This window comes from Euleptes europaea, chromosome 3, assembly GCF_029931775.1.
Source record: "Euleptes europaea isolate rEulEur1 chromosome 3, rEulEur1.hap1, whole genome shotgun sequence".
NCBI classification, from domain to species: domain Eukaryota; kingdom Metazoa; phylum Chordata; class Lepidosauria; order Squamata; family Sphaerodactylidae; genus Euleptes; species Euleptes europaea.
In genome coordinates this window covers 29,538,668-29,551,569 of record NC_079314.1, presented here as the reverse complement: position 1 = coordinate 29,551,569, position 12,902 = coordinate 29,538,668, and the positions used below count along the sequence as shown (strand labels likewise).

Here is a 12,902-nt window from a genome sequence, read left to right as displayed (position 1 = left end):
GAGGCTGTGCAACCAGGAGGCTTTTAGTGCCTTGTTGAAGAGCAGAGCTGCAGAATCAACTGCGGCATAAGGGAGCTTTTGAACCATTTGTCGGAAACCGGCAACGCCTGTGAAAACATCCCTCCTAAAAAACACATTCGCTGTCTTCCTGTTCATAGCAAAACCCGTTTCAGCAAGGTCTCCCAACTGGGGCTCATTAGAGCTGGATGCAAGGCAAGATAGCCTGCTCTTTTCACAACAACCAAACTGAAATGAGGCATCTATCTGCATTGAAGAAGAAGAGGAAGAGGAAGAAGAAGAGTTGGTTTTTATAACCCCCCTTTTCTCTACTGAAAGGAGTCTCAAAGTGGCTTACAATCTCCTTCCTTTCCCCTCCCCACAACAAACACCTTGTGAGGTAGGTGGGGCTGAGAGTGTTCTGGGAGAAATGTGACTAGCCCAAGGCTTCATGTAGAGGAGTGGGGAGTCAAACCCAGTTGAACACATGAAGACGTGAAGCTGCCTTATACCGAATCAGACCCTTGGTCCATCAAAGTCAGTATGGTCTACTCAGACCGGCAGCGGCTCTCCAGGATCTCAGGCAGAGGTCTTTTACATCACCTTTTGCTTGTCTATTCCCTTTAACTGGAGATGCCAGGGATTGAACCTGGGACCTTCTGCATGCCAAGCAGATGCTCTACCACTGAGCTACAGCTCTTCTCCAGATTCGAGTCTGCCGCTTTTAACCACTACATCATGCTGGCTCTCATTACTTCATTTATAGCTTGCCTTTCATGCAGAGACTCATGATAGATTACAAATTATATATACAGTATATTTTAAAAAAACAGAGGTCACCTGAAAGACCCCGCTGAAAATACCTGGTGGTGGTTGCAGCGAGGATAGAGAGGCTGGGCCAGATCTGCAGCAACGTTGCTAATTTATGCTACTAATAGCATCCCATGTAAATGAGAAGACTGTTCCAGACTCACTCTCCGGAAGGCATGATGGATGGTTACGGGCGAGCTATTGACTTGTCTAGACCTCTTAACAAGCGATTAACCGTTTATTTGGATATCCATTATTCTTTGGCTTAACAATCCCTACCCTTTCTGTCAATGGAGTAATCCTTTACGGCAGCAGTTCTGAAACTTTTCTGGCGTCATGGAACGCTTCTACCACCAGAATTAAAGCAAGCCTCCTACATTTGATGCAGAGCCCCTGTGAACTGCAGAGAACATGAGCCATACTCTAGGTGTACACTTGATTCAAATGGAAGGGTCCAATCATGACATACCTGGTTTCCTGACTCTTCACATTCCCTGAGTGGCACTACAGGCTCTCTCTGGATTTCTTTGTGTGTGTGTCTGTGTGTTAAGTGCCGTCAAGTCGCTTCCGACTCATGGCGACCCTATGAATCAATGTCCTCCAAAATGTCCTATCCTTAACAGCCTTGCTCAGATCTTGCAAATTGAGGGCCATGGCTACCTTTATAGAGTCAATCCATCTCTTGTTGGGTCTTCCTCTTGTCCTGCTGCCCTCAACTTTTCCTAGCATGATTGTCTTTTCCAGTGACTCTTGTCTTCTCATAATGTAACCAAAGTCCGATAGCCTCATTATAGTCATTTTAGCTTCAAGGGTCAGTTCAGGCTGGATTTGATCTATAACCCACTGATTTGTTTTATTTTTTGGCAGTCCACAATATCCATAACACTCTCCTCCAACACCACATTTCAAAGAAATCTACTTTCTCCTAGCAGCTTTCTTTGTTGTCCAGCTTTCACATCCATACATTGTAGTAGGGAATACGATGGCATGAATTAACTTAATCTTGGTTGCCAGCGACTTCTCTGTAGAGGACCTGATTCCGCTGGTTATCATGTAATATGCAAGCATAGGGAAGTCCCACTCCAAAGAGGATGCATTCTCCCCAAAAGCTACGTATGAGCGAGCCCTGGAACAATTTGTATTTTTCAGCTCTGTTGTCTGTAACAGACTGGCTCTTCTAATTTTGTTTCTTCAGTGCACCTGCTCTCCGTGGTGCACCAATGTGTCATTTGTGTGGGTTGACCTATGTGGCAAGGAGGTGGTTTAGTGAGTATCCTTCCAGTTCTACAACTGTTCGTATTTTGTGGTGATACCAGGTTGGCTGAGGACAAGGTAGTTTAGATCAACAGCACAAAGGTAACTGAAACAATCCAAGCGGGGGGGGGGGAGGGAAGGATAACTAGTTCACCGTGGAAAACAGTCTTAAGAACACAAATCCAGAGCTGGTTGTACAGGGACGTGATCCTAATTTCCAGAACGGGATGAGTATTCTTTGGCCAATTCCGCCTCTAATGGGCTGCAGGTGGTGGTGCATAATTGATGTTCCCATTGCCACCAAGAGTGGTTTTGTAACTGCAGACCAAATTGCCGATGTTTACCAAGATGTGTAAGAAACTAGCTAGAATAAAAACAAGACAATTCTCCCCCACAGTCGACAGATCCTTCTTCAACTTTGCAAACATTTTTTTTTTACAAAAAAAATAAAAGTACGAAAGCTAAAGATAACACGGGAGGTTTGATGCCTCCCTACGACCACAGTCAGAGTTCAAGGTGCAGCTAGAAGATTCCAGCTAAGACAAAGAATCCAAGGAATTTTGATGGCAATTAAATAGTTCTGACAAGTGAATTTCATGGTGTTGCTATATAGTACCAACCATGGGCTGTCACTGAATTTAACCAAAACCTAAATTTATAATTTAATTTAATTTATTGAATGCATTTATACCTTGCCTCTCTCCTCAATGGGGATCCAAAGTGGCTTACGTCATTTTCCCTCCTTCATTCCCCGCCCCCCTTGCAACAACCCTGTGAAGCAGGTTAGGCTGGGAGAACGTGCCTGGCCCAAGGTCACCCAACGAGCTTCCATGAGGGGATTCGAACCTGGGTCTCCCAGAGACTAGTCCAACACTTTTAACCAGTACACCACACTGGCTCCTGCTTTTGGAATATATATGTACAAAGTAAAGAAAAGCATTAAGGTTTTTTAAAGAAAAGTGAAATTCGTCAGCAAGGACCATTTCCCAACTAACAGAGGCCTACAAAGCCAATGCATCCCACACTGTGAGGAGGCCTGTCAAGTAAACTCATCAGGACAGAAGAGTTGGGGGCCTATTAACTTGAGAGACAAATCAAGTGACAGGGTCCATAGTGGCCTGCTGAAGGCTAAAAGCGCCCTGCTAAGTTATGTTTCCCCTTCATTATAACATGTCATGCAAGTGTTTATCCCAAGACGGACACATGAACTGTCTTCAATCGTCAAAAGGACTGAGGGCCTACGGTTGCCCACTCGTGTGGAAAAATCCTGGAGATTTGGGGTAGGGTTGCCAGCCTCCAGGTGGTGGCTCGAGATCTCCCGTTATTGAAACTGATCTCCAGGTGATACAAATCAGTTCCCCTGGAGAAAATGGTTGCTTTGGCAATTGGACTCTATGGCATTAAAGTCCCTCCTCTCTCCAAACCCTGCAGGAGAAGGCCACTTCCTACCTGGAGCTAGGTAACCCAAAAGGAGGGAAGTCATCACTGAAGTCCCTCCCCTCCCCAAACCCCACCCTCCTCAGCTCCACCCCAAAATCTCCAGGTTTTTCCCAAACTAGAGCTGGCAACCCTATTTGGGGGGTAGAGCCTGGGGAAAGTGGAGTTTGGGGAGGGAGCTCACCATAGGGTTGCCAACCTCCAGGTACTCAGTACAGGAGCTTATAAGAATAAGCACTTATAAGCACTTATAAGAATACTTATAAGTGCAAACAAATATTTTTATGCTACCGTGTCTAATACAGCGCACTTCATAAATATACAAAAAGAACCATTCATACAGTTGTAACACACATACACAAAATCATCTCTAGGATGGTGGTGAATGGAAAAAGTTCAATAAAAAGGTGCAGTCTCTCTCAAGATATGCTCAACAGTCTTCAGTATTCATCCCATGCAGGTAAGTAGAGGTAATAAATATTAATTCAGGAGGAATAACTTCATGGAGGATACGGCCGTTTCAAATTCTTGACAATTTGAATTCTTCATCAGTCCTTCAAGCATTTTCCTCTTATATTGCACATCTTGATAATAAATTACAAAGTGCTGGATATAGTTCAATTCCCACGAAGGGTAACATTCACAAGTGTTGGCTACACTGAATACTGAAGACTGTTGAGCATATCTTGAGAGAGACTGCACCTTTTTATTGAACTTTTTCCATTCACCACCATCCTAGAGATGATTTTGTGTATGTGTGTTACAACTGTATGAATGGTTCTTTTTGTATATTTATGAAGTGCGTATTGTATTAGACACGGTAGCATAAAAATATTTGTTTGCACTTATAAGTATTCTTCGCTCCTGTACTGAATTTCTTATCCTTTGATACTAGTACAGTGGTGTCTATTTTCTCCTCCTAACCTCCAGGTACTAGCTGGAGATCTCCTGCTATTACAACTGATCTCCAGCCAATACAGATCAATTCCCCTGGAGAAAATGGCCGCTTTGGCAATTGGACTCCTCTGGCATTGAAGTCCATCCCCTCCCCAAACCCTGCCCTCCTCAAGCTCTGCCCAAAAAACCTCCTGCTGGTAGCAAAGAGGGACCTGGCAACCCTACCTGAGACCCGACTACAGCTTGCAGCAAGACATTTGAAAACTGCTGTCCTATCCGCCCCCCATTCCCTTTAACATTATTTTACTCATGTCAATCATGCCCATTTTTATATTGGATAGCTGGAGGAAGCAAAGCGAAAGTGCTGGAACCCCAGGGTAGCCGAGATTCCAAACAGAGGCTTCACAGCATTCTGGTCTTTCGCATCTTGCCACGGTGATCCATTGTTAGGCATGCTGGGAGCATTCATTTCTCATCCACTCCGCAAAAGGCAACCATCCCAGACAGACAAATAGCAGTGCCCTGCCATTCTAATAATAGAAAGCCGTCGCCGTCATGACGAGGCATGACATCTGTTTGCAAATGTTGGCTCTGGGGCATGTGTGCATGTAAAGCAATCGCGAGGGTTTTATGCCTCGAAATAAAATGTGTCATCTTGCCTGGCGGACGTCAATAAATTTGTGGGAAAGGCCTCCGTTGAGCTCGGTTACAACAGCTGCTCTGCGGGATGGCTGCAGAACTGCGTTGGCCAACTCTGATTGCTATCCCTGCCAGAACTCCAACGCAACAGTTTTCCTTGGGAAATTCAGGACTAGAACATGCAGCAAGTTCTGTGCATAGTCTGTGCATAGTCTTCGAAGATGTATGGGTGTGGGCTCAGGTTGCACATCATTACCAAGCTCTTTTAGAGTTGTCAGCTCCAGGATGGGAAATTCCTGGGGATTTGAGGGTGAATCCTGGGGAGGGTGGGGTTTGAGGAGTGAAGGTACTCCAGTGGGATATAATGCCATGAGGTCCACCCTCCAAATCAGCCATTTTCTCCAGGGGAACAGATCTCTGCTGTCTGGAGCTCAGTTGTAATTTTGAGAGTTCTCCAGGTCAGGGAGGGGCTGTGGCTCAGTGGCAGAGCATCTGCTTGGCATGCAGAAGGTCCCAGGTTCAATCCCTGGCATCTCCAGTTAAAGGGGCTAGGCAAGTAGGTGATGTGAAAGACCTCTGCCTGAGATCCTGGAGAGCCACTGCTGGTCAGAGTAGACAATACTGACTCTGATGGACCAAGGGTCTGATTCAATATAAGGCAGCTTCATGTGTTCATGTATTCACCTAATGCAGGGCTCACATAAAAAAATGGGCCCACAGCAACAGATCCAAGCACAATGACAGAGAACTCAGTTAAACATCCTTATGCTGTTGAAAATATCCAATCTGGACAGATAACATCACATTTGGCTATAACACATGGTGGCCAACAGACCTGGAGAAAACTGTCCTGGCCCTTTTAATAGAGGCCTCAGGTGTGGAAATGGGCAGCTGAAGATTTTCATGGTGTGGAGGTAAATAGCATCAGCTGGTAAAGAACATTAAGACTCCATTAAAGGGAAGGTGGCATGGTATAGCCCGATCTTGTCAGGTCTCGGAAGCTAAGCAAGGTCAGTACTTGGATGGGAGACCACCAAGGAAGATCATGCAAAGGAAAGCAATGGCAAACCACCTCTGCTTCTCACTTGACTCGAAGTCGGTTGCACTTATGTACATACATAAAGGGAGAGGACATTTTTCTCCCGGCAGAATGTAACCCTACTACAGGATGGTATCGCGGAAGGTGAGGGAGGCAAAGGAGAGCAAAAGTAATTTTGTACCTAATGATATACAATGTGTGTGTAAAGTGCCGTCAAGTCACAGCCGACTTATGGCGACCCCTTTTTGGGGTTTTCATGGCAAGAGACTAACAGAGGTGGTTTGCCAGTGCCTTCCTCTGCATAGCAACCCTGGACTTCCTTGGTGGTCTCCCATCCAAGTACTAACCAGGGCTGACCCTGCTTAGCTTCTGAGATCTGATGAGATCAGGTAGCCTGGGACATCCAGGTCAGGGCAATGATATACAATACCCATCTGAAAATCTGCCAAAGTGGATCACCCAAAGATAGACTAATTTCTGCAAACCTGAGGGAATCCCCAGGTTTGCAGAAAAAAAAATATTAAAATGAAAAGGGGGAAGGGTGAAAGAAAAAGTATGCCGAGATCTCGTAAAATCTCAGCCGCCATTTCAGGTTTCCTAGGTAACCTAAGGCAACCTAAAACCTGACAGAACAGAAGGAAACAGAAACAGCAGGGGGATAATGGAGGAAAAGTAGAGAAAGTGTCAGTGGGGAGGGAGGATTGGGGGGCGATAAGGATGGGGGGAGGGCAGGAGCCAGAAAGGTGGGAAATTGGACCAGAGCAGGGGGGTGGCAAACAGGAGAGAGGAGGCGGAACCAGATTAGAGGGAGGGAGGTGAAGTGAGGGGGCTACAAGATACCCCCTCTCTACAATTTCTCCTGGACCCCCCTCTAGTTTAACCAAAGAGGCAAACATTTTTAGAAGCAGTATGCCGTGGGTCAGCCTGCCGGCACTCCCTCAGATGAAGAGGAACTAGAGGGAGACGGCAGGGTGAGAACAGAGGCTGTGGCTCAGTGGTAGAGCATCAGCTTGGCATGCAGAAGGTCCCAGGTTCAATCCCCGGCATCTCCAGTTAAAGGGACTAGGCAAGGAGGTGATGTCAAAGACCTCTGCCCGAGACCGTGGAGAGCCGCTGCCGGTCTGAGTAGACAATACTGACTTGGATGGACCGAGGGTCCAATTCAGTATAAGGCAGCTTCATGTGTTCATGTGACAGAAGACAGTGAAAGGAATGAAGAGCAGGAAGTCTCACTCGGTCTTTAGCCGGGCAGCTCAGGAGAATCAGCTGTGTCTGGGGTTCAGCCACAGGTGGCCTTGCCTGGAGGGTTGCCGAGACCACTCGAGCAGAGACGCCGGAAGATCAGGGCAACGATAGAAAGCTGTCGGAAAAGTGCAAGGCTACAGGCTTCGCATAGAGCACTCAGCGATGACGCAACTGGGAATGCCTGAATGCCTAATGAGCAACAGCTGGACTGCATTAAGATAGGGCCTATTTAGGCAGGCAACAAGTTCAGCGCTGTGTGGGAGCAAGTTGTCCGTTTGTAGCCACCTTGTGTCTCTGTTATCCTCTGGACTCCTGCTACCCTGATCTCGGAACTGACCCTGACCTCGAATTCGGAACATCCCTCTGCTTAGGAATTGGATTGAACAGCATGGTACCTGACCTCGGACTGGTTTCCAGATTATGCTACCTGCCTCTGGCCCTTATATCTGCCAGCATTCCGGACAAAGTACTAAAAAAAAATACTCCGAAGGGGTGGTATTTTTCAACATCACCAAAAATGTTATCCCAAACCAGCAAATATTGTCAGTTCAGTTCAACCTAAGATTGGTCTCTACTAGGGCAGCGTTTCCCCCCGCCCCCCATTGTGGTAGGGGGAAAAATGACCCAGGACTGAGCACAAAGATGAAATGATTATTTCCCACAGCCGAATTGAAAAATAAGGTTTCTCAACGGAAGCACCAACTCAGCATGAAGTGCCGCTAAGCAGTCAAAGATGGATGACACTAACTTAAGAGGAGAAAAACGAAGGAGGCGGAACAGTCTAGTAACAATCCAGCTGCATCCACACCTCATATTCAGGGCACCAGGAACACAAGCGGGCAACGACAGATAAGCGCAAGATAAAAACAAGTCAGCCACATACATCATGGCTGAGCGGCTCGCTGTGGGGAACGCCGAGAACATACATCTCCGGGCATACCATATTTGTTCAATTTAAATGCAAGATTTATACTCCGGTTCGGGATCACTAATTGATTAGACAATCAGAGAGTCGATAAAAGAATCAGTACAAGATACTCAGCTGAAGGATGCGGAGGTTACTTGCTGGATGTGATGCATGGGAGGAACACTCAACCCTCCTTCAGATATTACGGAGAAATATACATGCCAGCTCACTTGCTAGTCCCATGAGGGGTATGTACCAAAAGGGAATTAGAAATATTTCCTACGCATTCACAAAAGAAAACAGCATGGGCAGGGCCATGTATATGCCAGAAGGCATGAGGAAAGTGCAGATTCCAGCATTCCAGAAAGTTTTCATTTTTCTTTTAGAAACTCAAGGCTCTAGCCCTCATGGTTTCAAAGATCTGGCTGAAAGTGCGTGAGACGCTTTTGCTGAAATCTAATACCAGAGAGGTAGGTGAATAAGATTTCTCATAGTTGAGAGGACGGTTTCTACATCTCCCCTTCCACTCCCCACGCCTAGTAGAATCAGAATGAATTATGTAAAACAGTAAAAGTGCATAATCAAATACACACAATTTCTCAATATATTGTATTCAGTCAAATGCAAGACTAGGGTTGTTGTTTTTCAAGGTATGTTATCAAAAAAAGGGAAGGCAACTTAAATTTACATACAAGTTACAGTTATGTCCAGTAAGAAGTTCCTGATTCATGGTCAATTTCCTTTCTAGTAAATACTATACCTCTGCAGTACACATAATTCACCTTCCACTGGTATAGAATCCAGATTGTCTGGACACAATTTTAATGTTTTTTTATTCAAACCCAAACACCCCCCGCCCAAATAAATTAAGGTGATGATATCAGGCAACTCTGCCCTGACCCAGATAGCCCAGGATAGCCCCATCTTGTCTGATCTTGGAAGCTAAGCAGGGTTGGCCCTGGTTATTATTTGGATGAGAGACCACCAAGGAACTCCAGGGTCACTATGCAGAGTCAGGCAATGGCAAACCATCTCTGAACATCTCTTGCCCTGAAAACCCTACGGGGTTGCCATACGTTGGTTGCAACTAGACAGTAAAAAAATAAACAGAACAAAATAAAGCAGGGAACCCGTTTTTCCCAGCTCCATTTTGGATCCCCTCTAACAGCTGCAGAAAACCTGCAGAATGTCTCCCGTTTCATTTTGAGCTGAGACCGAGGGATGAACGGACAATAAGAGGAAGAAATGCACAGCTACCTCGACAGGAGGGCAGAGGGAAGTCCCAGGAGGCGGTGTTTTCCGAACTTGCATGGCAAGTGAGTAGTGCGTGGCCCTCCAGGAAGAAGCCCGGGTTGCAGCTGTAACGCACTTTGTCGCCCACGCTGAACATCGTCCCCTGCTGGATTCCATTCTGGAGCCTTCCCGGATTTCCACACGTGTGACTCGGTAGAACTGCCAGGAGAAAGAAATCACATTCAATTACAGGCCCAAAGTGTCCCATTGCCAGTAACGACTTGCCCTCAGAAACTAGCACTGTAACTCATTACCTCCACAGCCAAACCCATTTAAGGTTGCCAACTCCAGTTTGAAAAATCCCTGGAGATTTGGGGACAGACCCAGGGTAGGGGGGAGTTTAGGGACTGAAGGGAGCTCAGTAGGGATGTAACCCAATGGAAGGAGGAGGAGGAGGAGAAGGAGGACAAGAAGAAGGAGAAGAAGGAGGAGGAGGAAGAAGGAGAAGACGGGCAAGAAGAAGGAGAAGGAGAAGAAGGAGGAGAAGGAGGAGGAGAAGAAGAAGGAGGAGGAGAAGAGGAGGAGGAGGAAGAGTTGGTTTTTATATGCCGACTTTCTCTACCACTAAAGGAAGTATCAATCCGGCTTACAATCGCCTTCCCTTCCCCTCCCCACAACAGACACCCTGTGAGATAGGTGGAGTCACCCAGCTAGCCTTATGTGTAGGAGTGGGGAAACCAACCCGGTTCACCAGCTTAATGTCCACCGCTCATGTGGAGGAGCGGAGAATCAAACCCAGTTCTCCAGATCAGAGTCCACCGCTCCAAACCACTATACTACACTGGCTCTGGAGCCCACAAGCTGCCATTTCCTCCAGGGGAGCTGATCTCTGTAGACAGTAGACATCAGTTCCAGGAGATCTCCAGGCACCACCTGCAAACTAGTAACCCTAAACCACGCCTCATTCTCCAAAGGACCCCTCCACTTTCCCCTGCCCACTCCCTTCACCCCCCTCTCCAGTCATTCTGCCACCCACTTCATCCTTCACAACACTGCAACATAACACATGATGGCTGCTTCTCTCTCAGGCAGGGGAGAGAGTGCAAGAGTGTCTTTTTCCGGGTAACTAGAAACCTGGCATAACTGTGACTGCTTCCACACACATGGCAGCAGGAAATTCCTAATGTAGAAGGGAACTTTCAGACAATGTCATACGTAATGTGCTCACGATTCACCTGGGTTCCCTTTTCCCCCCTTTTACTTTTGAGGAAACATAAACCTCCTTTTCTCCAAAGTAAACAGGAGGCTGCAGGGTGGCTGCCGGTAGTGTCCATTTTGGACGTCTGCTCACAGCCACCCCAGGGATGGGGCAGGGCTAAACCGTTGCCTTCAAAATGGTGGAGCTTTTCCTTCCTTTTCAGCCCTTTAAAGAGATTTCTTTACAAGCCGTGCTTTAGCACAACAGTGCAGCTGGAGAAAAGGAAGGTGGAAAAAGCCTTTAAGGGGTTTATAGGGAAGCTTTAAAGGGGCCTAAGCGATACATAGAAGCAGAAAGAACAAGCAGTGCAGGAAAGGGATCTGTGGACACCGTTCCTGGTAGGGTTGCCAACTCCAGGTTGGGAACTTCCTGGAGATTCAAGGGTGGAGCCTGGGGAGGGCAGGAATTTGGGGAGGCAAGAGACCTCCATTGGATATAATGCCATACAGTCCACCTTCCAAAGTAGCCATTTTATCCAGGAGAACTGATCTCTGTCATCTGGAGTTCAGTTATAATTCTGGGAGATGTCCAGGCCATACCTGGAGGTTGGCAACCCTAATTTCCAGCCATTCCTGCTCTTGCCACAAGGGTCGGAAGGGTGGTTTTGCACCCATATTTGAAAGCACCCTACCTCTCCTTACCTGCCTTCTGGCAGAAGCATTACACTGGGTACCCAGCGTCCCAAGCCATGCCCTGGGCAGGCAACTCCCTTAAAAGATCAGGTTTGTTATCTGAAGGTTCTCCTAGATCTCTGTTTGCTGCTGGATCCTTGAGACAGGAGCATCTTCCACTACCTGGCTTGAGATCCAACTGTGGACCTCTTTCTCCAACAAGGATCCTGCCTCAGTCACCCATGCTTCCGAAAATTCAAAGACTGGTTACTTCAGCGCAGTCACAAGACAACTTGCCAAAAGTCCACAGTGGAGAAGAAGAGTTGGTTTTTATATGCAGACTTTCTCTACCACTTAAGGAAGAATCACCTTCCGTTCCCCTCCCCACAACAGACACCCTGTGAGGTAGGTGAGGCTGAGAGAGCTCTAACAGAGCTGTGACTAGTCCAAGGTCACCCAGCTGGATTCACGTGGAAGAGTGGGGAAACCAACCCAGTTCACCAGATTAGCATCCGCCGCTCATGTGGAGGAGTGGGGAATCAAACCCATTTCTCCAGATTAGAGTCCACCACTCCAAGCCATTGCTCTTAACCACTACACTAAGCTGGAGGAATGGAGATCCAACACCTTCTCCTTGAACTGGCCTGCCTGTGCATCTAGTTCCTGGCCAGGGCATTCATCTCAAAAACTCAAGTGTACGAAGCGGCCCTGAAGGATGATCACTACTCATTCCGGGAAAACAGACACACCCCATTAAGCATCTTTTAATAGCCCCAACCTTCAAGCCTGCCCGGACACCTGTACTAAGGCAGATAATATGTGCTCAGGATTAGAGGCAAGCTTCTTCCCGCTCTCCAAGGACAAGTGGATTTTAAGCTCCCAAATGAGACCAGCCCAAAACCCATGCTTCATTTTCTGCATTGACACTCTGAAGCTCAATTTAGTTATATTGCTGGCATCTTTAAAAAAAAAAAATTGGATCCACTCCTTCTGTTGAACCCTTTTTTGGGGGAAATTAATGACTGGTGCTTCACTCCCAGCCAAAAACAATCATTTTTAAAAAGACACTTTCTAACACTCGTTGCTCTTTACTTAATGAACTGTTAAGGGAAGACGCAGGTCAAAACTGTCTGTGTCTTCACGTCATATTTGGAAAGCCGGGATCTCATTTACAAATTCTGCCTCATTTGCCCCGCTAGTTAATGTCGCGTTATGTTTCTAGGCAACGTGCACAGACTGAGGGCTTCGGTGCACATTTACAACCAGCTAACGCCTAACTACAACGTGAATTGGCTACAGCCAGGAAAAGAGCGCCGATCCTGCAACTCCAGAGCCAGAGTCTGAGCAGGGGCAAGAGATAAGCCTTGAGTGTAACAGGAAGAAACCAGAGCAAAAGGCCCTGATCCTAATATTCACCCCTAACCTGGACAAACCAGAAGCCGCATGCTGCCTACCAAACACAGGAGCCATTGGTGAATGCCCTTGTTCCCTTCAGTGTTTGATGAGTAGTGATGCCAGGTCCCTCTCTGCCACCAGCGGGAGGTTTTTGGGGTGGAGCCTGAGGAGGGCGAGGTT

General features: G+C 46.9%; 1 protein-coding gene across 1 annotated transcript in view; it reads right to left on the bottom strand.

Annotated features, from left to right (window-relative positions):
* CSMD2 (CUB and Sushi multiple domains 2) overlaps positions 1–12,902 on the bottom strand; it is a 690,555-nt gene that overhangs the window by 476,312 nt on the left and 201,341 nt on the right. The window contains exon 4 of the mRNA XM_056846155.1: positions 9,483–9,677. Coding sequence (XP_056702133.1) covers positions 9,483–9,677 — 195 coding nt within the window. The remainder of the gene's footprint in view (positions 1–9,482; positions 9,678–12,902) is intronic.